This window comes from Dendropsophus ebraccatus, chromosome 12 (genome assembly GCF_027789765.1).
Source record: "Dendropsophus ebraccatus isolate aDenEbr1 chromosome 12, aDenEbr1.pat, whole genome shotgun sequence".
Taxonomy (NCBI): Eukaryota; Metazoa; Chordata; class Amphibia; order Anura; family Hylidae; genus Dendropsophus; species Dendropsophus ebraccatus.
The window spans coordinates 38,417,095-38,444,985 of record NC_091465.1 but is presented as its reverse complement, the minus strand read 5'-3'; the positions used below and the strand labels follow the sequence as shown (position 1 = coordinate 38,444,985).

The following is a 27,891-nucleotide window of genomic DNA, read 5'->3' as shown; positions in this document are numbered from 1 at the left end:
CAGGTACAGACTACAAGTCCCAGCATGCCCTGACACTCCCATACAGGTATAGACTACAAGTCCCAGCATGCCCTGACACTCCCATACAGGTACAGACTACAAGTCCCAGCATGCCCTGACGATGCCGTACAGGTGACAGGTATTTGCTCTGCCAGTCACATGACCCTGACATTAGCACCATGTGACCAATTCAAGGAGGCTCCTGTGTGCCAGGGAGGCTAGAGATTTTTTTTTTTTTTTGGGGGGGGGGGGGCGCACGTCACGTCACCATACCATCAAAACAATTGTCTATTGTAGCTAAATAAAAAAAATATCAAAATCCCGTAGAGTCCCCACCAGGTCACATGTCCCTGGTGTTATGGAAGCCCAGATAGGACAAGATGGCACACAGCACCTATCATCTATCGTGCTGTATTATAGCTGCCTGCTAATCACTGTGTAAGGGCCAGTTACACAGCGGATTCTGTGCACTTAGGGCGCACGAGGAGTCCAGTAATAGTGTCGTCCTGCCTGCCCTATACCCAACCATGTAACAGTGATCGGCCATCAGAGCCTGTGTCTGGCTGTGTAATACAACCCTAATGGGTAACACAGGCCCACTGGGGATTTGGACTGATGACATCCAATGCGCTATGCTTTTGTATGAGTCAGTGTTCTCACTCTGTAGGTGTGACTGTGGTGTAGTGTTTGATATACACTGTGTAAGGACTCGCTGATGTCCTTACAGAATTGATAGCCAGCTGTCAGGATTGGACCAGTCCCAGCACCCCCCATCATGCAGCAGCCTCTTTGCACTGACATACTATTAGTAGCCGCTGTGCCATGGTACTGCATACTTGTCCTATTCAAATAAACATGGCATGGTTGCAGTACCATACACCATTATGCATCAGTATTGAAGGCAGGACAACCTCTTTAACCTCTTAAGGACATATGACGTACCCGTACGTCATATGTCCTCATTAGCACTTCAAAGCGGGGCCGCGCGGCAACCCCGCTTTGAAGCGCCGCGGTTCCGAGTGCCGCATGTAGCCCAGGACCGCCGCTATTAGCGGGCACGGTCTGATCGCCCTGCCTGCTAATTAGCTAATCGGAGGCAGCTGTCAAAGTTGACAGCTGCCTCCGATTACCGGAGGCAACCTTTCCCTGGGGTCTAGTCCAAGATGGCGCCGTCCCCGTCTCGGCACTTGTTTACTTTCGGCTGCAGCAGCCAAAAGCAAACGAGTGCCTATCTCATTGATCTTTGCTGTATATCTATACAGCAAAGATCTCAATGAGAGATCAAAGTGTATATACTAGAAGTCCCCCAGGGGGCTTCTAGTATATGTGTAAAAAAAAAAAAAAAGTGTTAATAAAAGTCTGAATCACCCCCCTTTTCCCAGGTTTTAAATAAAAGTAAACAAATAAATAAATACACATGTTTGGTATCGCCGCGTGCGTATTCGCCCAAAATATTAATTAATCACATTACTGATCTCGCACGGTAAACGGTGTCAGCGCAAAAAAATCCCAAAGTGCAAGATTGCGCATTTTTGGTCGCATCAAATCCAGAAAAAATGTTATAAAAAGCGATCAAAAAGTCGCATATGCGCAATCAAGGTACCGATAGAAAGAACACATCATGGCGCAAAAAATGACACCTGACACAGCCCCATAGACCCAAGAATAAAAGCGCTATAAGCCTGGGAATGGAGCGGTTTTAAGGAACGTGTATTTGTTAACAATGGTTTGAATTTTTTACAGGCCATCAGATACAATATAAGTTATATATGTTATATATCATAGTAATCGTAACGACTTGTGGAACATGCATAAGAAGTCAGTTTTACCCCAGGGCGTATGGCGTAAAAACACAGTTCCCCCAAATAAAAGAAATGCGTTTTTTTTTTCAATTTCACCACACATTGAATTTTTTTCTGATTTCGTAGTGTACCAAGTGCAAAAATTCAGCCTGTCATTGCAAAGTACAATTAGTGACGCAAAATATAAGGGCTCATGTGGGTTTCTAGGTGGAAAAATGCAAGTGCTATGGCCTTTTAAACACAAGGAGGAAAAAACGAAAACGCAAAAACGAAAATGGGCCCTGTCCTTAAAAGGGTTAAAGGAATCTGGGGAACAGTCTAAAGAGAAGGAATAATGTAGGGAAAAACACTTCACTATGTTCTCACGGAGGGTTTCATACAGAAGCACATGGATTTTACCCCATTTACACTGCAGACCTGAAGTAGGAATCCAAGCTTTGGTTTTCTGTCTTGCAAATCCACAATATAGTCTTTAAAATGACAAATTCCTTATTGGACCATACATTTAGAGGTGTATTCACACGCACCAGATTCATGCTACAGACATCTGTGTCCAGTCCATCTGAACGGTAATGCAGAAATAGCCTCCATAAAGAATTCTGCAACAATTCTGCCACATAGGAATTTACTTTATGCTTTCGGTTTATAAGCTGATACTGCAGTTTTCAGATACTACTTAATGGTGCGTTCACACCTACAGTATCTGCAGCTGATTTTCTGCAGCAGATTTCATTTAAATAACTGAACACAGCATCAAATCTGCTGCAGATCCTGTAGGTGTGAACGCACCATTAAGGGATTTTCTGGGCAAAATGGACTGATGAGTTATCCACAGGATAGGGGTGCAGACATCCAGCACCTGCACAGATCATCTGTTTGGCACCCCTATTACATAGTCAACGGGGCCAGAATTCTCCATAGCCATGGGGACCTTTAACTGGAGATCAGCTGCTGTTCACTTGAATGGGACCTGAGCCACAGTTACATAATACTACTACACCGTGAATTGAGAGAAACAGCTTCCGGCCATATACACTGTATAATGCTGGCACCAAACAGCTGATCAGCAGGGGTTCAGCCACATGACACCGCACTGATCAGTGACTGAGCAGTCCTGTACATAAAGCATCAGTATGTTCAGGCTAAAAGACCCCTTTAAAGGCTTTCGCAGTAGTATTTGTAGTGTAGGTTCCAAAAATTTCTTTCCCTGAGGATTCCAACTTCCCCTTCATAGATGAACGATGGGCGAGACCAGTGATGATCACACATGAGTTGGTTCATCCTGTACCCAGGTGTTCCAGCTGCAATGTAAATCATGCCCCAGCCCTCCCCCTATTGCTGTGGGATATTGCCTGAATTATATCAGCTATTGGGGGAGGTATGAGGTGGTGTTTCCTAAAGCTGTGTCCCCAGGTATGTGTATCCTTGGGCCCACATGCTTTGGTCAGGAGCTGCATGATGATCTAGATACTCCCGGTAACATCCCATAGCATTGGCTGACGCTTGAGGAAATGGCTTTAGATACATACGTTTGGCAGCTTGTGTGGACGCAGCCTAAAGCTGACCAGACAGATGGACCAACATTCACAAATGCAACTGATGGTTTCCGGACTACTCTCCCCTCTGGTAGCATTGCAAACCTTCACTATCAGAATAGAAAAAAATCTGAACAGACTATATCTCCTAGCACCAGGTGTATGCATAGGGAGGCTCTCCCACTCCACTCATACATACTAAAAAAAACTACACCCAGCAGTGTATTAAAGTGTTCTTAATCCAGACACAAAACCTACAATAAGAATAAGAAGCTGTAATGGCAGCCAACGTGTTATTATGTTTGTAACTGTAAAAGCTATGTTCACCTTTGGACACACGTTACAGTTGACATAAAAGCGACATAGAGTATATTGCTGTAGTTTATATAGTGGCACACCCCTGCCAGCTGAGCTTCTCTATTACAGCAGTATAGCTTCATGTACACCTGTATATTGTACTGCACCTGGTGGATATACTACAAATCCTTACACCATGATGTGTGCAGAGGATTGGGGAGAGGGGAGAAAGGCAATGGCCGATACCTCTGGTGGCGGCTGATCTTCCTGGGAACAATGTCATTGGGTAAGTTGAAATCCAAAGTTTCTGACCCTTCTTCCTCTCACCTGACATCTGCTATAGGGGAATGATGTGAGGTTCCCCATATACACATTAGATGGTTGACTTAATCTGCAGATCAATTACTTATGTCTGTAGACGTTCACTGGGATGGGACCTGCATAAATCAGAGAGCTTTAACAGTAAGTAGAGCTGCCAGGAGCTTGCTGTCTCCATAAGAATCATTATTTAACCAAATATAAGAATTCTTGTGGCTGGAGCCATGATGGAGGCCCATGCAGACAAATCACTAGTCTTTAGCTCCCGGTGCAGTGCAGAAATACATTTATCATGCATGGTTATTCAAGTTTCGTCCCCCGGTGCCTGAGGATTGTGCATATACATCAGCATCTATCTGTTATGTCTTGCCTTGGCATATCGCCATTCGGTAAGTCGCTCGTGTTGATATTCATAGCTGGAATTGACATATTTTCCAGCGATCTGTGGAGTGTTCCTGTATAATGACTTGCTGCTTGGGAGCCAGTGACGCCCACAGTGAATGAGTGTTCTTGGTCCCGGACCCAGAAAGTGACATGATGATGATATCGGAATCGTCATCCCGGGAAATGAAGGTTCTGCATCTCTGCGGGCTTGAGGGCTAGAGACCCTCTAAATGGGATGAGGGGGCTACATAACAGCCCCTATGTGGAAGGGTTGTCCCGTCTTATTTCCTGATGTTGGGGAAATAGTACATGGAGTTAGTTATGAGTATGAAACTGGCATGTTATGTGGCTTATAATACCTATTTTCAGATTCCTATTCAGACGGTCTGCATTTTTCTAGGACTTTGTCTACAGGTGATATCAACAAAGTCCTGATTGTACTATATGGATAGATGCCCATGATTTATTGGGGCATGTAGAAGGCTTTTCAGTCCTGATAAGATATTATACGTCTTACTAGTCACCTGCTTACTGTGCAGCCATAGTAATTCTCTTCTCATTCCACAGCTACGTCTTAACAGCATCAAGAAGTTGTCCACCATAGCTCTTGCTCTTGGCGTGGAGAGGACCAGGACAGAGCTGCTTCCATTTCTCACTGGTAAGTGTAATTGTCATCTCCAGAAAGAACCATCTCCACCACAAGAGAAGAGCTTTCTGAGTGGTGAAAGCAGCCGTAGGATTCTATGGAGAAGACAGTATTGTTTAGATACAGCCACACATCTGAATGATATCTGCTACTGTTATGTAACTACCATTAAAGGGGTATTCTATACTCCCTACCCCCCGCTGCCACCGTTCTCATTGTGCCTGGTCCTGCTTTGTTGTGTCATTGCTCATTCAGCCAATCACCGGCTGAGGTGGGGCACTGTTGTGGCCGATGATTTGTTGAGTAGGTAATTCGTTGTGTTGATTCCATCACCAGGATAGCACTCGGTGAGGAGGGTGGCAGGGAGCGAGGGACCCATGCCATCAGACATTTAGGATGTAGCCTGTGGACATACTATAGATGTCCAGATTGCAATGCCCCATTTATTGCCTTCTTTATGTATGTGTAGAATCATGTCAGCAGAGCTGTACTGTGACAGCGGACTGTACATTTACATACTTCTGCTCCCGTGTCTATAAACTATATAAAAGGCTTTATTAAATATATAGGTATAAATTTTTGGTATTTACCAAACTTGGGACCCCTGTGGCTTTTGGGTGGGGTCTCCTTACCATATTACAGAGAGATTCTCTCCTTGCAGTGCATTTGCTTGGATTTCTAATTAAATAAAAGGCATGTAGAAGTACATGAGCACTAAACCTCGCTGCCATAAGTTCTGCCATCATCTTTGCTTTATACACAGCACCTGTAGTCTCCTCTGCTGCAGCCATTTTAAGGTGGGATTTACATCTCAACTTTGTATCCCGTCTCCATAGAATAGAGGAGACCTAGCTGATTGGTGGGGATCTGCTTCTGCTTGCTGGGACCACCACCTATCCAGAGAATGGTTGCAAAATTGTCCCAGGAATGCTTGGGGCACAGCCAGCACTTAATTTATTCATTGTGTGGTCGCAGACCATTCACTCCAGTGACAACTTTGTCCTCATTTTTAGGTTTGTAGTGGTCCCAGCAGTCACCCCTTCCCCCCCATCAGCTAGTTATTCCCTTTCCTGTATATAGGTGATAACTTTTAATAATTACTTATGAAAAAAAGCTTTTGACATTTCAGAGAGACATGTCAAAGGTTGTGATCAGTCCATGTCTGAGTGTTCAGGACAAGCCGGGAGAAGTCTGCATGCAGCACATTTACTCCCAGTGTTGGGTGATCTGAACCACTGCATGATATAAGCCTATGGTGCGACCAGTTTGGAAAATGACACAAAGCTGGGAGTGAACACATGGGGGGAGATTTATGAAAGGTGTAAATATACACCTGGTATAAACTGCCCACAGCAACCAATCACAGCTCCTCTTATATTTTACCAGAGCCGAAAGCTGAGCTGTGATTGGTTGCTGGGGGCAGTTTACACCCAGTGTATATTTACACCCTTTCATTGATCTCCCCCATGGTGCGTAGACCTCTCGACTCGTTCTGCCAATTGGTCGAGGTTTGAGCACTCGGACCCCAACCGATCAATACTTTTGACATGCCAGTTTTTTTGGGGGGTTTTTATGACTGTGCCCACTTATCCTGTTATAACCTGTTTGACATTGTAAGCAGGAATATGAATATAATATACCTTTATGGACCTTGCTTTTTGCACTGGGGTACAGCCATGCTGGTCCAGAAACTAAAATGTCCCTGCAACACTGGAAGCATACAATTGCCCAAAATGTCCTGGTATGGGAAGTATTAAGATCTCAATGGAACGAAGGAGCTGAGGCCAACCCATGAAAAATATGCCCATAGCATTATCCCTCCTCCATTAAACTTTACATTTGGTACTATGCAGACAGGCAGGTGATGTTCTCCTGGCATTTATAAACTTTGGGTCCATTTACACAGAAAGAATATCTGACAGATTATCTGCCAAAGATTTGAAGCTAAAGCCAGAAACAGACTATAAACAGAGATCAGGTCATAAAGGAAAGCCTGTGATTTCTCCATTTTTCCTGTCAGCAGGGCTGTGGAGTCGGTAAGCCGCAGCTCCGACTCCTGAATTTTATCAGGACCGACTCCGACTCCTGCTCCTTCATAAATGGCCAGTCATATACCAGGGGAGTTATTTATCACACTGGCTCAGCAGCTTCTCCCTAATGTCCTACATGATCCTGGGGCGAATTCTAAAACACATAAAGCAGCTTCTCCTATGTGTGCAGTGGATGCAATGGATGCAAGCAGTCTCCAGCCTCCATGTCCTGAACAACTCAGAACTAGATTAGAAGGAGCAGGTGGTCTTTTCCTGCTCACAGTCTTCTATGTTTCTAACTAAATATTCACCATACACACAGAAACACTGCTAACAATGCCAGATACCTGTAATATAGAGGTCAGCCATAGTGATATACAGGGGGTCATACATAGTGATATAGAAGGTCACTGTGGGGGCATGCAATAGCACGCACACACACAGCCTGCTGCAGCCATAGCATACACACAGCTTGCGGCAGCTATAGCGCACACACACAGCTTGCGGCAGCTATAGCGCATACACACAGCTTGCGGCAGCTATAGCGCACACACACAGCTTGCGGCAGCTATAGCGCACACACACAGCTTGCGGCAGCCATAGCGCACACACAGCTTGCGGCAGCCATAGCGCACACACAGCTTGCGGCAGCCATAGCGCACACACAGCTTGCGGCAGCCATAGCGCACACACAGCTTGCGGCAGCCATAGCGCACACACAGCTTGCTGCAGCCATAGCGCACACACAGCTTGCTGCAGCCATAGCGCACACACAGCTTACTGCAGCCATAGCGCACACACAGCCTGCTGCAGCCATAGCGCACACACAGCCTGCTGCAGCTATAACACACACACACACACACACACCCTGCTGCAGCCATAGCGCACACCACACACACACACACACACACACACACACACACACAGCCTGCTGCGGCCATAGCACACATACACACAGCCTGCTGCAGCCATAGTGTGCGCGCGCGCACACACACACACACACTGCTTGCTGCAGCCATAGCACACACACACACACACAGCCTGTTGTAGTCATAGCACACACAAGCTGCTGCAGCCATAACACACACACACACACAGCCTGTTGTAGTCATAGCACACACAAGCTGCTGCAGCCATAACACACACACAGAGCCTGTTGTAGTCATAGCACACACAAGCTGCTGCAGCCATAGCACACACACACAGCCTGCTGCAGCCATAGCACACACACACAGCCTGCTGCAGCCATAGCACACACACACAGCCTGCTGCGGCCATAGCACACATACACAACCTGCTGCGGCCATAGCACACACAAACACAGCCTGCTGCAGCCATAGTGTGCACACACACACACACAGCTTGCTGCAGCCATAGCACGCATACACAGCCTGCTGTTGTCACAGCACACACAGCCTAATGCAGCCATAGTGCGCGCACACACACACACACACACACACACACACACAGCTGCAGCCATAGAACACTGAAGAAAAACACACAATCTTCTCCCAGAGAGAGAACACCACACTGAGGACAGAGGTTACTGCTACACTACTTATGTCTTCTCCTCCTCTGTTACACAGGATCTCTTCATATTACACTGCTGCTCATATGCAGTCATCCAGCATCCTGGAAGAGAACAGCACAGATCTCCCCCCACACAATGGACTCTTCAGCTCAGAAACAAACTGCAAATTAGTGACCGACAACTTTAACATGACCACCCTTATGTAATAGGACCAGTGTCCTATTAGAATGTTGCTCATAATATATATTCATGAGCAAAACTTGTAAAATTCATATCGAAACTCAATTCTACATTTTTTTAAAAATTTTTTAAAGCTGGAGTCGGGACTCCAGCTCCGACTCCAGGCAAAACTAGCTCCAACTCCGACTCCACAGCCCTGCCTGTCAGATAATCTTTTTGTGTAAATACACCCATAGACTAGTCCATCAGACCACCAGATAAAGAAGTGTTCTCCATCACTCCACAGAACATGTTTCCTCTGCTCCAGAGCCCAGTGGTGTCTTTATACCACTCAATCCAACACTTTGGCATTATGCGTGGCAATGAAAATGTTGCATGCAGCTGCTCAGCCATGAACACACTTGCCCTGAAGCCAACAGTGGGCCCAATTTTTGTACAGATCTTAAAGGGGTAGTCCACCCAAAAAAATTTTCTTTCAAATCAACTGGTGCCATAAAGTGCCAGAGATTTGTAATTCACTTCTATTAAAAAATCTTAAATCTTCCAGTACTTATTAGCTGCTGTATGTCCAGCAGGAAGTGGTGTTTTCTTTCCTGTCTGACCCAGTGCTCTCTGTTGCCTCCTCTGTCCATGTCAGGAACTGTCCAAAGCAGGAGCAAATCCCCATAGAAAACCCCTCCTGCTCTCCAGACTGGAAATAATACAACTTCCTGTTGGGCATACAGCAGCTGATAAGTACTGGAAGGCTTGAGATTTTTTAATAGAAGTAAATTACAAATCTCTGTCACTTCATGGCAGCAGTTGATTTGAAAGAAAAAAATTTTGGGTGGACTACCCCTTTAATGCCAGTTGAAACAGTTGTAGATCTGCAGTTACTGAGTCAGCAAAGCATTGGTGTCTTAGCACCTGGTAACCCTCTATGCGATTTGTGGCTGAGTTGCTGTGATTTCCTAGATGCCTCTACCTCTTAATGGTGATGGTGGAAGATCAGGTAGGGAAAACATTTCAAGAATTGGCTAGTTTCTGAGGAGCATGCTACTGCTTGGCACTTTATAATGACCCATTCACAGGTGTTTGTAAAGGCAGACTGCGTCACCTGTGACAACAGTGGCAATGACGCAGGTGCCTGAATCACTGACTAAGAGATGGGGCCTAATACTTTAGTCTACATAGTGTAGAGAAGAAATAAACTTGTGGCCCGATGTATTTTGAGCAGGCAGCAGAGTTTCTGAACAATGTCTCCAGGTTGTGTTACAGGATTTTTCGCTGTCTGGAATACTTAGCACTGTGGCCATGTAATTCTCTCATTCTTACCAGCGTGATCTATTGTCCTGTAAACCCTCACATGTACATTCAGAAATGACTTCTAGGAATAATTAAATCTTAAAGTGGATTGCGTGGGAGTCAAAAATGGTCTGCTCTTCTATTTTTCAGAAAATGCTACTTTTATCAGTCTGCCTTCCCTCGGTAGTCACTCTGTTCCATTGAATAAGGCTGAGCGGTAGTATCAGACGCACAATACGATTCTGTTTCTGAGGGTATGAGATTGTCTCATCTCATACATCTCAAGAATACTTAAAGGGCTTATATCCTGTAGGTAGCATTTGTGTGGGCCTTTGAAGTCGCACTACAACCAATTGAAAAGCTCCACAGATGGCATGCTGCTCCTCATTCTGTAGCCAGACCACTTCAATACTGTTTACAGGCCATGACCACCCACCAGGGTTGTCTTCTGTAACATTAACAGATGGGCAGGTATGTTATCAGCATTATACGTATGTGACTATGGTAATAACCTATAGGGGGATAAGATATGCAATATTTGCTGTCATTACCCTGCCCCTCTCTCCGCTGGCAGATGCGCATTCACAACCTGTGGTCTGATGATAGACGCTGTGGCTGTCCCTGTTAAAAAAACAATTCTCATAACCTTTCCCAGTCATGTAGATTCCCAAAAGAAAACCTGATATTTGCCGCTTATTGCTTTTTTTTTTTAGTCATTTATGAACACACATATTTCTTGTGCCCTAATGATAGATAGATGATATACAGTATATAGATAGAGAGATAATTTATATGTATATGTGTGTGTGTGTGTGTGTATATATATATATGTATGTATATGTGTATATATATATATATATATATATATATATTATACATACTACACTACCGTTCAAAAGTTTGGGGTCACATTGAAATGTCCTTATTTTTGAAGGAAAAGCACTGTACTTCTCAATGAAGATAACTTTAAACTAGTCCTAACTTTTAACAAATACACTCTATACATTACTGAAAACAGTCTAGCTTGTTACAGAAGCTACAAAACTGACCTTCCTTTGAGCAGATTGTGTTTCTGGAGCATCACATTTGTGGGGTCAATTAAACGCTCAAAATGGCCAGAAAAAGAGAACTTTCATCTAAAACTCGACAGTCTATTCTTGTTCTTAGAAATGAAGGCTAGATTTCCTACAACTGTGTGTACTACTCCCTTCAGAGGACCGTACAAACAGGCTCTAACCAGAGTAGAAAAAGATGTGGGAGGCCGCGTTGCACAACTAAGCAAGAAGATAAGCACATTAGAGTCTCTTGTTTGAGAAACAGACGCCTCACAGGTCCCCAACTGGCATCTTCATTAAATAGTACCCGCAAAACACCAGTGTCAACATCTACAGTGAAGAGGCGGCTGAGGGATTTTGGGCTTCAGGGCAGAGTGGCAAAGAAAAAGCCATATCTGAGACTGGCCAATAAAAGAAAAAGATTAAGATGGGCAAAAGAACACAGACATTGGACAGAGGAAGACTGGAAAAAAGTGTTGTGAACGGATGAATCCCAAGTTTGAGGTGTTTGGATCACAAAGAACATTTGTGAGACGCAGAACAAATGAAAAGATGCTGGAAGAATGCCTGACGCCATCTGTTAAGCATGGTGGAGGTAATGTGATGGTCTGGGGTTGCCTTGGTGCTGGTAAGGTGAGAGATTTGTACAGGGTAAAAGGGATTCTGAATAAGGAAGGCTATTACTCAAATTTGCAACGCCATGCCATACCCAGTGGACAGCGCTTGGTTGGAGCCAATTTCATCCTACAACAGGACAATGACCCTAAACACACCTCCAAAATGTGCAAGAACTATTTACAGCAGAAGCAGGCAGCTGGTACTCTATCGGTAATGGAGTGGCCAGCGCAGTCACCAGATCTGAACCCCATTAAGCTGTTGTGGCAGCAGCTTGACTGTATGGTACGCCAGAAGTGCCCATCCAACCAATCCAACTTGTGGGAGCTGCTTCTAGAAGCGTGGGGTGCAATTTCTCCATCTTACCTCAACAGATTAATAGCTAGAATGCCAAAGGTGTGCAATGCTGGAATTGCTGCAAAAGGAGGATTCTTTGACGAAAGCAAAGTTTGATGTAAAAACAATGTTGTTTCAAATACAAATCATTATTTCTAACCTTGTCAATGTCTTTACTCTATTTTCTATTCATTTCACAACGTATGGTGGTGAAGTGTGACTTTTCATGGAAAACACTAAATTGTTTGGGTGACCCCAAACTTTTGAACGGTAGTGGGTGATAGCAACAAGAGAGTCCACGGCACTCCCAGGGTTAACAGTGAATTCGGTGATTTATTCAAGTATACATGGTACAGCACTCCAACACACGCGACGTTTCTGTAGCCTCACGCTACCATTTTCAAGCGCTACAGAGGCTACAGAAACGTCGCGTGTGTTGGAGTGCTGTACCATGTATACTTGAATAAATCACTAAATTCACCGTTAACCCTGGGAGTGCCGTGGACTATCTCGTCGCTAATTATTTCAGCCTGTGGTCAAGACTTAGGTCTGCTGGCACCCACTACATCACAGAGCAGTGCTGCTTTACCTTTCTGTGTGTGTGTATATATATAATATATGTTTTTTTGATATATACAATTTTATATATATATATATATATATATATATATATATATATATATATATATATATATATATATATATATATATATATAAAAAAAATTTTTTTTTTTTTTTCTATCTTTCAGATACCATTTATGATGAAGATGAGGTGCTCCTTGCACTGGCTGAGCAGCTGGGAAGTTTCACCACCCTGGTTGGCGGACCTGAGTTTGTGCATTGCTTGCTTGTAAGTGCGTCTTGCGTGTCTTATTGCCAGTGTTATATAAAAGTAAATTTGTTTTTATAAAGTATTTATTTTTAGCTTTGACTGACTTAGACTAATAATCTATATTGGATTTTAATGAGACTGTCTGTACTTAGTATATGTATTAAAGTTCCTGATAATTATGTACTTTTCCATTCTGTAGCAAGACATTACCAGCTGCTGAGATGCTGTGACGATTTGTAGGGTTTTTTCTACAAACGACATAAAAATCTCATAGACTTACATTGTTATGGAGTTACAGTGCTTCCGTGCTCTCTCCCCGGCTATATCTCCGCTTCACAGCAGGTCTCAGCAGTAAAACCCTCTGTGATCAATAACTTGGTTAATTTTAGTGACAGGTACTCTTCAAGGGATTTTGCCAGCACACCAAAAGATTTAACATCCTCGCTTGATTTTTAAAGGAGTAGATTGGGTTAGTAAAATAATTATCTGTTAACTTCCCCAATTTCTTCCTGCGGCTATTCGGACACTCGTTGCCCCTTGCTGATGTTTATATCCTCCTCCCATCTTGACACACAGAGGAAATAAAATGAAATACTTCTTTTTTTCAATCACTGGCCACAGTGTTGACCTGTAACCTACGTGATGGGCCGAGTGGGTATGTTCTGTAGCTAATATAACAGGTTTGCACAGGGTGGTCCTCCTTTCAGAATCCTTTTCTTTTATCATTTGATTTACCAGCAGAAAATCTATTCAGTATGTACGCCTGTTAATGTGGATTTTATGCTGTGGATCACTGTATTTTGTAGATTTTCCCCTTGGTTAAGTAAAAAGAAAGTGAAGTTTGTTTTTATGGAAGGTTTTGTGTGGATATTTTTTTTTTTTTTACTATGGATTTACTTGCAGAAACACTTTGAATTTTCCATCTGCAAATCAGGATAAAAAATCCACACCATGTCTGTCCCGTGTGACCTGGCAATAGAGAGCTGTGGTCTGTGTAGATATACATGTGCATCTTTAGATTCTGTTGGCCATGTCACAGACTTAGGGCCATATTACATGGAACAGCTATTGAGAGAACAGACCAGTGATCACCTGACTAACTGTCTGGTTATTGGCAAATCGCTTCATTCTGGTCTTATTTGTCAACTGCACTTCTCCCTGTGTAAGGGTACGTTCACACTTACCGGATCCGCAGCAGATCTGCAGCCGATTTGATGGTGCAGATTTGATGCTGTGTTCAGTTATTTAAATGAAATCTGCTGCGGATCCGCAGCTGAAAATACGCTGCGGATCCGGTAAGTGTGAACGTACCCTAATAGTGGATATGCTACCTGTGAATTATGAAATTCAGCATAAGGCTTAATAAGTGAGTGACAACCTGCGAGACCTGTGCTTGTTCACATTGCGTATCTGTGTATGTAATAGGGCCCTTACCTGTGGTGGTATTGGGGTATGAAGATTTTGTTAGTATTCTCATTTAGAGCTGATAATTTATATCCCGGGTACCCTAATGATGGTATGTTTTCTGACATCACCTTGTACCTGTGTTGACGCTTCCATCGTGTGGGGTGTTCTATGCTTTCAGTTGGCCAATCTCATATTGAGAGTCCGTGCTTTGTTCAATACATTATTTTCACTGTATTTCTTGGAGTTTAGGCACTGAATAGTTTTATCCTCGACTCCTATGTTCTTCTTAGTCTTAATTCCATCAAACATTAAAGTTGTTAATAGGCTGTTGCCTTGTCCCTTTTTGTCCTCTATTGGCTTCAGCTACAAAGCTCGCATCTGGCTCCCCACTTCCCTGCCAATCTACTTTGTGCGTCAGCAAGTAAAGCTGCCAAAGTCTTAGATCTCTTCTGAGCCTTTTCCGCCTTCTGGAACGAGAGGCTTGCAAGCGTTGCGGGTATTGAGACATTAGGTGCCATCTGGGGGGCCCTACTCTCCTGGCTCCCGGCCCAAACTTGTGTTCAGCTTGGCAGCTCTTAAATATTTTTATCAACGTCACCAGCTCCGATGAAACTAATTTATGTATGTGGGGAGCAGATGCTGCACGAACAAAACAGGCAGCTCCAGGTGGTCTTGTAAGTATACACATAATAAGCTTATGGTGCTGCAGGATTAATAGTAATCTCTGGCTGCTCAGACGCCGTGGACAGTGCAGGAAAGTGCCTGTAATCCCTATAGTGAAACTGTACTTAATTGGCCTTCCCTAAAGCTGTCCCTGTATTCCCCATGTCAGGCGGATTCTCCTGACCTGCATCCTAACACTTGTCTCATTGGCTGCCAGGTCATCACACAATGGCTCCCAGATCCAGCGATCAGACAGAGAGCCTAGTGATCAAAAGAACGGAGCATACGCCCTTACTACTTAATACTACAGGTGCTAAAAGCTTCTCTAAACGCCAAGATTATGTGCCTCTCATTTAGGTGTAACATCTGGATACTGTGTTTGTTAGTAGCTTTCAATTGCCACAAAGCAAAACTTGGTAAAAAAGTTGGTTGAAATCATCATGAAGATAGCATTTAACAGTGATAAGTGGTGTGCACTGCCCTGGTGTTACCTGCTTGCCAAGAGCTGCCAAATAATGTCACTGTTGGCTAAGGCTCGGTTCACACTACGTTTTTGCAAAAAATGGATGCATTTGTTTGGTCCTGTTTTTCCACTGACTTCCATTATAAAAAAATAAAAAGGATCAAAATGCATCTACAATTCACTGCTGTACAAATCTATTGGAGTAAAGTACTATAAGGCTTTAACCCGGCCTCATCTACAATATAGTGCTGGGATGGGGGAATATTCATGTCACTGTAATGGAAGCTGCCGCAAATATTCTAACTTTTTCTCCGCTTGTACGGCACGTCTTTGAAACACGGAACATGTGAATAAGGCCTGAGTGCTTGCACTGATAAGACTTTGTAAGGTACTGTGGTGCGGCTTACAACCGTCTATAGGTCACTGTCACCATTGACAGCGCATCTAGATGGATAAATAACTGGCAACAAAGCTCTGATGCTGGATATTGATAGCAGGTGTCAGCTGCGGAAAGCTGTCGACAGTCACTGTGTATAGAGTGCTCTGTTCCAGAGCCTGCTCTGTATGTATTTAATGCCACGTTGATGTCCATGTAGGTCCGGGGGCATTAAGGGGGATGAAGCAGATTTCATCATGCTCAAGTCCGATTGTTCACCATTTAATTATCAGTGGCTGAAGAAGTCAACAGTTATTAAATGCTGACCGATCGGACTCGAGCATGCTCAAGTTGCGCTCTTCTCTCGTATACAGCTCGTGTGCAGACCTACGTGTCTCCATACAGATGCAGTCATGTGCGTCTCCATTGCATCTGCCATTGTGTTTTCCTAGACTGCAGACACTAAAGGGGACAGATGGAAGGAATTGCACTGACTGCAGACACCACAAAGATTATATCTGTTACTACAGACAAAGCAGAAACTAGGCCAAACTGGATTGTGCTTTATATATCCTTAACTTTCTCCCTTTATAGAAATGTTCTTTACTGGTTATAAATTATTCTTTTGGATGTTAGTATTTTGAGATTTCTTGTGATATATAACCTTGGTGTTTTTATTGGGATGTGCTGATCTAGTAGTGTCTTCTGTGTTTACAGCCTCCCCTGGAAAGCTTGGCTACGGTTGAGGAGACGGTCGTCCGTGACAAAGCTGTGGAGTCCTTGAGGAAGATCTCTCATGAACATTCTCCCGTTGATCTTGAAGCTCACTTTGTGCCACTGGTGAAACGCCTGGCCAGCGGAGACTGGTTCACATCCCGCACGTCTGCATGCGGCCTCTTCAGTGTGTGCTATCCCAGGGTGTCTAGTACTGTCAAGGCAGAGATAAGGCAGTAAGTGTTCTCAGCTCTCCAGCAGTCACATCAAAGCTTCAGTCTGATGATGTAGTGCCATCAAAGCACTTGGAAATTGTAATGTAACAGCAATAAAGGACAGGAAGTTAAGTAGATGAGTGAATTGTTTCTTGGCCAGAATTAAAGGCTGGAACGAAGAACAAAAAATGGTTATAAAAAGATGAGAAGTTAGCGAAAGTATAGTCTTTAATTTTGCTTGTTAACCTGTTCCCTAAGGGTTCAGTAATCTAATATCTACAGAATAGGCGATAACTAGCTGATTGATAGAGGAGTAGCTGCTAGGACCTCCAATGATCAATGATAGTCCTTTACAGTACTGGAACATAAGCCATTTTCTTAACCTGTAAATAAGCCTAAGTGTCAACGTATGCAAGCGGGTAAAGAGGAAATGATAAGGATGACATGGGCTGGACTTAGCTGGGCCCTTGCTGTGCTCTGGAACGCCCCTTAGGCACTTGAGCCTCATTCACATATTAACAAAAGCTATTAACAAAAGCTATATCTCAGTGCTAAAAAGATTAAAAAAGTATCATGATGTCTTCCCCTATGTATGAATTTATTTACACTTGTTTTCCCGACTTAAAAGGAGTATTGTAAAGGTGTATACTATGCTGTAGACTTCTCATATTATACTGTTTTTCAGCAATCTTTCCTTGATTTAATAAGAATACTTGGGTATTTTTGTTTTTCCCAGACATTTCCGCAACTTGTGCTCTGATGACACTCCCATGGTACGCCGTGCTGCTGCTTCCAAGCTTGGGGAGTTTGCTAAAGTACTTGAACTGGAATATGTGAAAAATGATATAATTCCCCTGTTTACAAACCTGGCGTCAGACGAACAGGTAAGCTTGGTAGGCTTTGCTTTTTAGCTTAAAGTAAAGCTATCAGCTGGATAGAAGTAGCTAACCTGCTGTTAGCTCCCTATAGGGCATGCGGCACTGAGGAAGAAGGTAAGTTTCTTACTTTCATCCACCGCGCCGTTTCCGAGATATTAAGAGTTTAATCCCTATGCTTATAGTTTGTTTAGGTGCCCCTGGTAAGCAAAGGCTACATTTAATTTTCTGTCTTCCCAGGACTCTGTACGCTTGTTGGCAGTAGAAGCTTGTGTAAGCATTGCACAGCTTCTTCCTGAAGAAGACCTTGAAGCTCTGGTGATGCCTACACTCCGCCAAGCTACTGAAGACAAGTCCTGGCGGGTCCGCTATATGGTAGCAGACAAATTCTCTGAAGTAAGAAGCTCCCTACTGCCACACATTGTTTGTTTGTTTTTTTTTGCCTGTATTTTGTTTGTTCTTGTCCGTAAGGGTTTTTTTAAAAAAATATTTTTCACTTCTAAATTTCAATAATGTGCAGAAAACACATGAAGCTTACATGATTGCTTCAGATATTCGTATCTTATTATATTGCAGGGTCACTTGTATAATGTACATGTACAAGTCCTTACATCCTGTGGCAAGAGAAAATCATGCTCTGTCAACATACACAAGCATTATGTCACTTAAAGGAGCTCTCCAGGCTTGGGAAAACATGGCTACTTTCTTCCATACACAGCTCCTCTTCTGTCCTCAGTTTGGGTGTGGATAGCTGAATTGTAATTCCACACACAGCCTAAGGATTTTATTTTTTGTAATCCTAAATAACCCGTTATAACTATATAAGCTCATAACTATATGGAAAACTTATTATTGCTTCTAACGCCCCAATGAATTCCGTATAGAACCCTTGTCCTTGCACAGGTAGGGCACCACACATGTGTTGATTCTTTTGGCTTATACTGTATATTTTAGCCATGTTATCTGTAATATTGTGTGTGAATTACGTTTGTGGAATTCAAAATGCAAATCCAAAAATAGAAAGTCACCATTAAATAATGACCACGTTGTATTTCAGCTCCAGAAAGCTGTCGGACCAGAGATTACAAAGAACGACCTTGTCCCCGCCTTTCAGAACCTGCTGAAAGATTGTGAAGCGGAGGTTCGTGCTGCAGGGGCGCATAAAGTAAAAGGTGAGGCTAAGGTCCTGGGGTTTGCGGTTTATTTCTGTGTTAACCTTGTCCCAAACATTTAATTTTAAAACTAAGGGCGCTATTACACAGGGTGAATATTGGCCCTGTGTAGTGGGGGCAACAAATAGGCAAACGCATAATTTTATCTTGGTAAAATATCCTCATTTCTTGACCATGTGGTTTCCTGTGTAATAAAGCATGTAGGTCTGACGAATGATTGAAAGAAAAGCCTGAATAATCCTTCCAGCAATTGTTCGGACAAGCCTGTCTGCAAATTGATGCAGTCTTGTAAATGCTCATTAGACGAGTGCCAATCTATGAGATACAGACCTTTTAGACTAGACAGTCTAAAGATGCATTAGAGTTATTGCTCTGTGTACATATGTTTTCTTTAGAGATGAGTGATTTTACAGTTACAATAAAAGACAATTCATTGCGCTTGGCCGCCGGCTTGGCAGGCTTCTGTTATTTGAATCCACTGCTACATACCTGGAAAAGCTGGATGCAGCCCTGGGAGAAGTCTCCCAAGTCTGCGTCTCTATTTTTCATCAAAGTGGATTGTCTCTTTACTGGAGTCATGGCTTCCATTTTTACAGGCTCATGTGTGTATTGAGCTTTATTTTGGAGATTTTTTTTTTTCTACTTTAATTTTAATCTCTTGTTTGTCTTAGAATTTTGTGAGAATCTTCCTGCTGATGGAAGGGAGGCCATCATCATGAATCACATTCTACCCTATGTAAAGGTGAGTTCACACCATGGTGGAAACCGGGCGCATTAATAATATCTTTATAATATGTTACACCATGAAAATGTTATGTAACGGCGGTAAGATCTAGCTTATCTTTGATGCACAATAAAGGAGAAGTCCGGGGTTAAAAAAAAAAAAAAAAGCGAGGTGGTAAAGTAAGAGTATTAACTGGCCTCTCCTCGTGCCTCTTCAGCCCCAGATCGCCGCTCTGGGATCTCCAGTGGCTGGGGCAGGATACCGCTCCAGTCACTGATTGGCGGAGCAGACAGTCCATCAACTGAGATGGGCAACACAACTGGAGGGTGGGGGTGGGGGTTTGGGGGGGTGTCAATGCCTTCCGGTGGGAGTCCAGAGACTGGTTCCACCACTTGCACGGAGAGAGGTAAGTTAGGACCCATTATTATATCCCCGCTTTTTTTTTTTTTTTTTTTTTTTTTTTTTAAATGGCCGAACTAACTGCTTAAAAGTCACATATTTACTGGTATTAGGATTGGCCATGTAGGGTTCACCTGTTTGATGGTTTCATGTACTGGAGTGTACAATGCAATGCTCCGTAAGAGAGCATAGTATGCATTGTAGATATCCAGCAGAAGAAGCTTTCTCACTCCAGCAATTGGAGCTAGCATCCCTTCAAGTTAAAGGGGTTATCCAGTCCTACAAAAACATGGCCACTTTTGCACCACTCTTGTCTCCAGATTGGGTGGGGTTTGAAACTCCGTTCCATTGAAGTGAATGGAGCTTAATTGCAAATGACGCCTGACCTGGAGACAAGAGCGGGGCAAAAGTGGCCCTGTTTTTGTAGCACCGGATAACCCCTTTAATGTTTCCCCCTAAAGAGAACCTGTCAGCAGAGCCCAGCCAACCTCAGGTGCAGAACCATATACTTCCACGAAGTCCCGCTTCTGTACCGGGTCCTGCCGCCGTGATACCCCCGTCTAAAGCTGTGCGCGCGCTTCCAGAGATGAGTCAGACGCTCATAGAGAATGACTGAGCCGTCATTCTCTTTGGGCATTGGATTCATCTCTGGGAGCGCTCGCACGTTTTCGGACGGGGATATCGCGGCAGTACCGGGTACAGAAGCGGGACTTCGTGGAAGCGGTAAGTATATGGGTCGGCCGGGCTCTGCCCCGGCACGGCGGGTGACAGGTTCCCTTTAAAGAGCAATGAAACATGACTAATGTTCATCCAGAGCTTCCATCAGAGGGGAAAAGTACCCACCAGTAGTTTTCGAGTTCTTACCGACCCTCACTACATAGCAGAGAGTTGGAGAGATGCCTGTTATGTGGTTCTAAGTGGGTAGTGAGTCGTCTTCAAGAGACTGGGAAACTGGAGAGGTAACCATGTGATACAGTAATCTCTTGACCAATAATTGCTTTTTAACATTGTAACCTATCACCTGTTACCCTGGTAATAAGCCCGACGTGTTGGTGACAATGTCATTGACCTATTTTGTGGTCTGAACTGATGACTTTGCAAAAGAGGTTTTTAACATGGGGGCAGATGTTTGGAGCAAATGACCTTTCAAGCTTGCATTAGACTTGTGAAAACATTATAAGAAAATTATATTCGGAAACTAACGTAAAGAGATCGTATACAGACCCAGAGCAGGTTGCGTTATATATACAAATCTCTTGCGTAAACCCTACAACTTTTATTTTCTTCAGGAGCTGGTGTCAGACTCAAATCAACATGTGAAATCCGCTCTGGCCTCTGTAATCATGGGATTATCCACAATTCTAGGCAAGGATAATACAATTGAGCACCTTCTACCTCTCTTCTTGGCGCAGCTGAAAGATGAGGTAATGTTTCCATTGTGCTCTTTGTATATAAATGATACACCATTATACCTGCAGGCTGTCAGTCGTTTAGGGGAGAATAGTGTTCGCTTACTTCTGTCGTGGGTTTTTGGACACTGACCTCCTATCCCTCTATTCTGGCTATGAATGCATATGTTACTGTACAGCTCTTGCAGCATGTTTTACCGTTCGCAAGTGTTCATAATTCCATAGTTTCTCTGCAGTATAAAAGGTCTTCTTGCTTTTTGTGAAAATCTGCACTTCCTAAATACTATTTTTTTTTTTCTTCTTTTCAACAGTGTCCTGAAGTGCGGCTGAATATTATATCTAACCTAGACTGTGTAAATGAGGTGATTGGAATCCGCCAGCTTTCTCAGTCACTTCTGCCAGCTATCGTGGAGCTGGCAGAAGATACCAAGTGGAGAGTGAGGCTTGCCATCATTGAATATATGCCTCTGCTTGCTGGTCAGCTGGTAAGAGTATATATTACCAATTGTATAAAAAAAAAACCTCTTGGGCAATGTTTAACCCAAAGCTTAAAAGTTAGGCCATGCATTTGGTCGGATTATCTTAGTTGCCATCTTAGACATGTTATTATAAAGCTAAATGTAGCTATTATATTTATATATGTAATTTTGCGTTCTCTTTTTCTGCTTTAAGCATTCCATTACTTGTGTTTTTATAGGGTGTGGAGTTTTTTGATGAAAAGCTGAATTCTCTGTGCATGGCTTGGCTGGTTGACCATGGTAAGTGCCTCATACGTGCCAAGATAGTGTTATTAATTGTCTCAGTCTGGGTTCCTGGGGCTGGTGTAATCAGTCAGCAATTCTCTTATCGTAATTGGGCTTAGCGGGAACTGCAGTTGACATCAATGTGTTGGTTTGGATTCCACAAAAGCGCATTGATTTTGGCAGTTTTCTGTGATAACATTGTATGGCCGATGGAGATTTGCTTCTAACTCTAATGGCTGGAGACTTCCTCTTCTATAATGTTGTGCTGAATTATTAAACTTTATAAATAAACCAAGGACTAAAATGTGCCCGTAAAGTCCCATGTCTGGCACAGCAGGGTGCCATTTATGTGTCAGAATTTAACATTTTCTTATTAAACCTTTGTGTTTGTCATTGTTAAATCTAATTTTTCACAAAAAGCTGTGACTGGTCACAGATTGTGCTTGGTAAACTTGGGAATAGTCAGTGTGTCAGCTCAAGTCTGTTGTCTTTGTCCATTGGCCTGCTGTAAAGCATGTTTCTCAATGCTGTTAAAGCTAGGTTCACACTGCTTTCTTGTTGTCCGGTTAACTTATATATTTAAATAGGGCTGGGCAATTAATCAGATTTAATTAATTTGCCTCGGGGGGGCTCACAATTTGATTTTTTTATCTTTTGAAAATTGCAAGTTCAATTTTCTAAAAACAAAAAAATTCTCTCCTGCTGGGATAGCCAGTTGGAGAGTCTGCTCCACAACATCAACCTCCCTGTGGCCACAGCAAAGGCGGGGTGGGGGTGGTTAAGGCTGAGGCTCCTCTGCTTGGTGGCCAGGCTGTCTGCACTCTGGCCACCATGGACCAGGCATCAACTGAAGAGGGCATAAGAGAACTGTTTCCTACTAGTGTGAGGCTCCACAGAGTCATGTACAGACAGCTGTTGCGGACATGCATGCCTCTGCTGTACTGTATGTGCCCCAGCAGTTCTATACTATGTTGTTGTGGTGGTGGTGTTAGTGTGGAGAGTCATGTCGGGCAACCACTGCTTACTGCAACTGCTGCTTGAATATGGCTGGCCTGATGTCATTGCTGCTCCCAAGGGACATGACAGGAACATGTGGCTGGGCTCTCTCCACTGACTGTCATGTTCAGACACAAGGGTCTGCTCCAAAGGCAGAAATACTGCTGTAGCCATGTTTTTTTTTTTTTTTTTTTTAATAGAGATTGGGAAAAGTGTTCTGAAAAAGCAAGAGCACTATTGTTTTGTACGATTTACCCATGAAAGCTGGCACCACTGCACTGGAAAATACTTCCCATGTCTCTTCCCATTCCACACTGTTACCTTGCATGATAACCTTACTACGGGCCTACTATGCCAAGCAGTAGAGTTGCTGCCTCAAACACCATTAAAGTAGTGTCTGAGGGGGCTACAAGGACAAAAATTCTGTTTATTTAGAAAGAAAATCAAGATTTAAAACAAGCATTGCCTATAATGTTAAAAAAAAACAAAAAAAAACCTTTTTATATTTTTTTTGGCCATATCGCCCATATCCCTTTTAAGGGATAAAAACAGATGCTGTTGTATGCCATACTGCAGGATTAGCTTTCCATTGACTTGCAATATTAAAAAAAAAAAAAAAAAAAAAAAATTAAATGGAATTTTTTTTTTAGAACGTACACAGTAGATGTGATAAAAAGCAACACAAATAAAACCCTGTAAATTGCAAACTTGGTGTATTTCACATCCCCTGCTGATTTTGAAGGTTAGAACTAGAGATGAGCAAACCTCAAGCATGCTCGAGTCCATCCGAATGTGAACGATCGGCATTTGATTAGCGGTGGCTGCTGAACTTGGATAAAGCTCTAAGGTTGTCTGGAAAACATGGATACAGCCAATGACTATATCCATGTTTTCCACATAGCCTTAGAGCTTTATCCAACTTCAGCAGCCACCGCTAATCAAATGCCGAAAGTTCTGGTTCGGATGGACTAGAGCATGCTCCAGGTTCGCTCATCTCTAGTTAGAACCACTGTGACGCTTTAAGGTCTTGCATTGTACATGGTGGCAGGGTTATGCTAAAAACGGAACACAACACAAAAGGATCCTATACAATTAGCATGAAGTTGGAAGTGCACCATCTTTTACACTATTGTAGCATTAGGGTTTCCCAGTATATACGGATGTGCATAGGATCTAGGAGCAATTTTACATCAGTTGGTGAGCGGCTGCACAAGGAGGTGGCGTGGCCTCCAAGCACACCACTCAAGGGCAGAAATGGTAGCTAAAAATCTAGTCAGGTGAATATATGGAGAGGCATGTGTCCCCAGCGCATGCCCTTTAGTTGGCAGGAGACCAGCGTGTGACATAAATATATGTATATATGTAGCGATATTGTTGTTTTGGGGACAGAAAGCAATGAGCGATGCATACATATGAGTCATTGTAAAGTAAGGTGAAAGTTATCTATAATTAAAGGATTTATACTGCTGAGCACAGGCTACACATTACATATTTATTACAAGCAGTAAATGTATGCATTTTCTTTTCAGTTTATGCAATCCGAGAAGCAGCCACCAATAATCTAATGAAGCTGGTGGAGAAGTTTGGAGCAGAGTGGGCCCAAAATACCATTGTCCCAAAGGTCCTGGCTATGGCGAATGATCCCAACTACCTGCACCGAATGACAACTCTGTTTTGTGTTAATGTATGTATTTTGTACAATTGAGCCACTTGCTGCTTTATTTATATGGCTTGTCTAGGCGAAAAAGTTTTAGGACTAATAACTTATTTATTTTTTTTTTTATTCTCTACAGGCCCTCTCTGAAGCATGTGGAAAGGAAATCACCACTAAACTGATGCTGCCTATTGTTTTAAAGATGGCAGCCGATCAAGTGGCTAATGTTCGTTTCAATGTAGCCAAATCACTACAAAGGATAGGACCAGTCCTGGATAGCAAGTATGTCTTTCTGGTTGAATAAGCCTACAGTACAGTAACGACTGAATGGTTGGTTGTCTGCATATAAAAAGCTAAGCATCAGTACTTTCTACAATCTCCTTTAAATGAGTTAGTGGAGTTGTGGGATGTTTTTATTGCTAGCCTATCCTCTGGGTATGCCAGAGCTCTGTCACCTGCAACACAGTAAACAGAACCAGAAAGCTCTATGCATTGTGCAGTGGCTGAGTTACTGCAACTTGGCTTCTATTGATGTGAATGGGAGCAGTGCTGCAGTAACCCAACGCCCCCACAACACAAGGCTTCCGGCTCCTGTACACTGTTTCCAGAGTTGTGGCTCTCCTGGACAGATGGTCAATGACTTGCAGTAATTTTCCCCCAGAAAACTACTTTAAGTATATAAAATAGATAAGAGTATTAGGAAATTGGCACTGAATAAAAGGTGTTTTTCTTTTTCTTATTACAACTGAGCTCAAAAGTGTATGTATGTGCTTAGGATATATATTATATTTTCTGTACCTAAATTTGAGGCAGATTTATTAAAGCAAACATTGATGTATATTGCAGTACATTACAATCAGATGTCAAGGCTGTACTTCAGAAGCTGGGCCAGGATGAAGACATGGATGTGAAATATTTTGCCCAGGAAGCCATGACTGGTATGTCTGTATGAATTTATAATACATGATTTTAAATGTTTAGTTTCTGAAATGATCACCTTGTTCAGCATTGTTACTTATAGACTTGTTACAATGGCCTTTACCCTTTTCCCATATGTTTGCCTAAGGTTGTTGGCTCACATAGCAGTCGACAGTCACATCTGGAAACAATTATTCTCCTGCATCAAACGTGTTGTAGATGAAATGTGGATATTTTTTCTGCCTATAGAATCCAGTCTGTCCTATATCCCAACAAACTTATGAAAGTACATTCGAACTCTAATGAGCAACAAGAACACACGTTCCTGATTTAAAGTTACTCTTGTAGTCTATTTTTATTAAAATAACAAAGTATCTTAAAAAAAAATAAATAAATAAAAAAATACACAACTAAATTGTTAAACGAGTGCAAGAATCCAGTATGAAGCCACATGTCATGTGCGATAAGACCTATGATGCAAAACACTGTGACTTTATTCTCACTACAGCTTGTTTTTTCTGTTCTTTCTCTGCAGTCCTTTCCTTGGCATAAAAAGTTGCAGAAAACCCGTCCCCTTATTGTATGTTCAGTATGTAGTAGAATGATGTTTTGAACCTCTGCGGAACAACCTTTCAAGACCTCACAGGAACAAATGGCAACTACTGTTGGAAGACCACATTCCCTGCATATGTGCCTCTTCTAAAAGACTTTTTTTTTTGTTCATTTACTATGTTATTTATGCATTTTCAGTCTCATTATTTTTATTTGCAGTAGAAAGGAGTCTTACTTGTTACTGGTGGTGGTCAGTGTATTGTTGGCTAGTGGTGTTTTTGACTATGAGTTGGGGACCAGAGGAAACCCTTGTCGGAGAGAGCAGTGTTCTGTGCTAGATGTGGGATTAACACGTGGCACTGACCTACGAAATGATGTGAATCTGACCCGTCTGGCATCAGATTTTTTTTATTTTATATTGTAACCTGCTTCAGTGCCTGAGGAAGTGAAAGTGGTTCTTGGTGAATTAAAGATTGTGAATATTTCCCAAAAATTCAGGTGCCAACACTAAATGCCTTTTGATGGCTACATGTGTCTTAGACTCGGCTCATTCTTCACCTCCTTGGGCATCGGGTATCGGTTTATTCAGCCTATACTGGATCTGTAGAAGACCGATTTCTGACCTTAAAGCGTAAGTCCTGCCCGTTTTGCAAAGTTTGTTATCGAGAGTTGCTGCACGGTTGGGTTGGCCAGACAGCCATACCATGTTCATCCTGTTCCATGCACAAGTTCTATAAATTAGAAAAGGGCTTGTGCGTGAAACTGACGTTGTATAGGTGCCTCACCTTTTGTACTGTCCAGCTTGTACAACGTCTCTACACAGCAAACATTGCAGAACAGAGACCAACGATGGACTTTCCCTTTAAGCTCTTGCAGAATGCCAGTGGTTAGCTAGAAGGGAGTGAGGAGACCCAGGAAGTTAACTGTTACTGATACGATCCCTTACTTTTATATTACATTCTCATCATATTTCCCCGTCTGACAGCTGTATCCTTCCTCCCCTGTAGCTTGATGTCTGATTGAAGACCACAGAAACTTTCCACTCTTTCACTTTTACTTTTTGCTTTGACATTTTCCCCATTGCTGTGGGCACTGGAATGAAATAGCAACTGTGCGGTGGTCAATGTTTTTGCATGTCGGGCATGATTAGGGACAGTGCTTATCTACTGACGTTTGCTGGACTCTTGTGCTGTGTCCTTGGTGGTAGACATAGCATTCCATCTTTGTTTTTTATTTTGTTTTTTAGCTGGTTGGCTTTGCACGCCAATGCCTGGAGAAAAGGTGCTCTCTTATAAAATAACCACCTCCATATCTGTAGGCAGAGCGTCCATCTGAATTAATGACAGCCTTTTAATCCAATGCAAAAATTAGGTCCCCTCGCTACGGGACATTCCTTGAAGGGTAACTCAATATTGACTGTAGAAATTGTCATGTAAGTGCTTGATAAAGGAAATAAACGTAACTCAAATAGCGTTTGTAGAGTTTGTATTTTTTTTTTCTTTTATATTTTGCATGAATGTAGCCTTCTGAAACACTTTAGTTATTGGAAGTGTAAATCTTCCTTATATATTTTGAGAACATTTGTTTTTTTGCACCATGATCAGTAGTTTAAAATTTCCTGTACAGTCTTATATGGCTTGTAGTAATTCCATGGAGAAATAAACCCAGACATGACCGCACATCCACATGGCTCACACTGACCGTCTGCTTCTCAGCACTATTTAATACGGACATCAGGTGTTAACATTTCGATTAAAGTGTATGAG

General features: G+C 42.7%; 1 protein-coding gene across 1 annotated transcript in view; it reads left to right on the top strand.

The window, feature by feature from the left end:
• The window catches only part of PPP2R1B (protein phosphatase 2 scaffold subunit Abeta), a 28,977-nt gene extending 1,380 nt beyond the window's left edge, over positions 1–27,597 (top strand). Inside the window, exons 2-15 of the mRNA XM_069947735.1 lie at positions 4,904–4,994; positions 12,763–12,863; positions 16,472–16,704; positions 17,420–17,567; positions 17,799–17,954; positions 18,616–18,730; positions 19,402–19,472; positions 21,143–21,277; positions 21,574–21,747; positions 21,960–22,020; positions 24,531–24,685; positions 24,795–24,937; positions 25,502–25,593; positions 26,109–27,597. Of these exons, the coding sequence (XP_069803836.1) occupies positions 4,904–4,994; positions 12,763–12,863; positions 16,472–16,704; positions 17,420–17,567; positions 17,799–17,954; positions 18,616–18,730; positions 19,402–19,472; positions 21,143–21,277; positions 21,574–21,747; positions 21,960–22,020; positions 24,531–24,685; positions 24,795–24,937; positions 25,502–25,593; positions 26,109–26,125 (1,692 nt within the window). The 3' untranslated portion in view covers positions 26,126–27,597. The remainder of the gene's footprint in view (positions 1–4,903; positions 4,995–12,762; positions 12,864–16,471; positions 16,705–17,419; positions 17,568–17,798; positions 17,955–18,615; positions 18,731–19,401; positions 19,473–21,142; positions 21,278–21,573; positions 21,748–21,959; positions 22,021–24,530; positions 24,686–24,794; positions 24,938–25,501; positions 25,594–26,108) is intronic.
• The last annotated feature ends 294 nt before the right edge of the window (positions 27,598–27,891 follow it).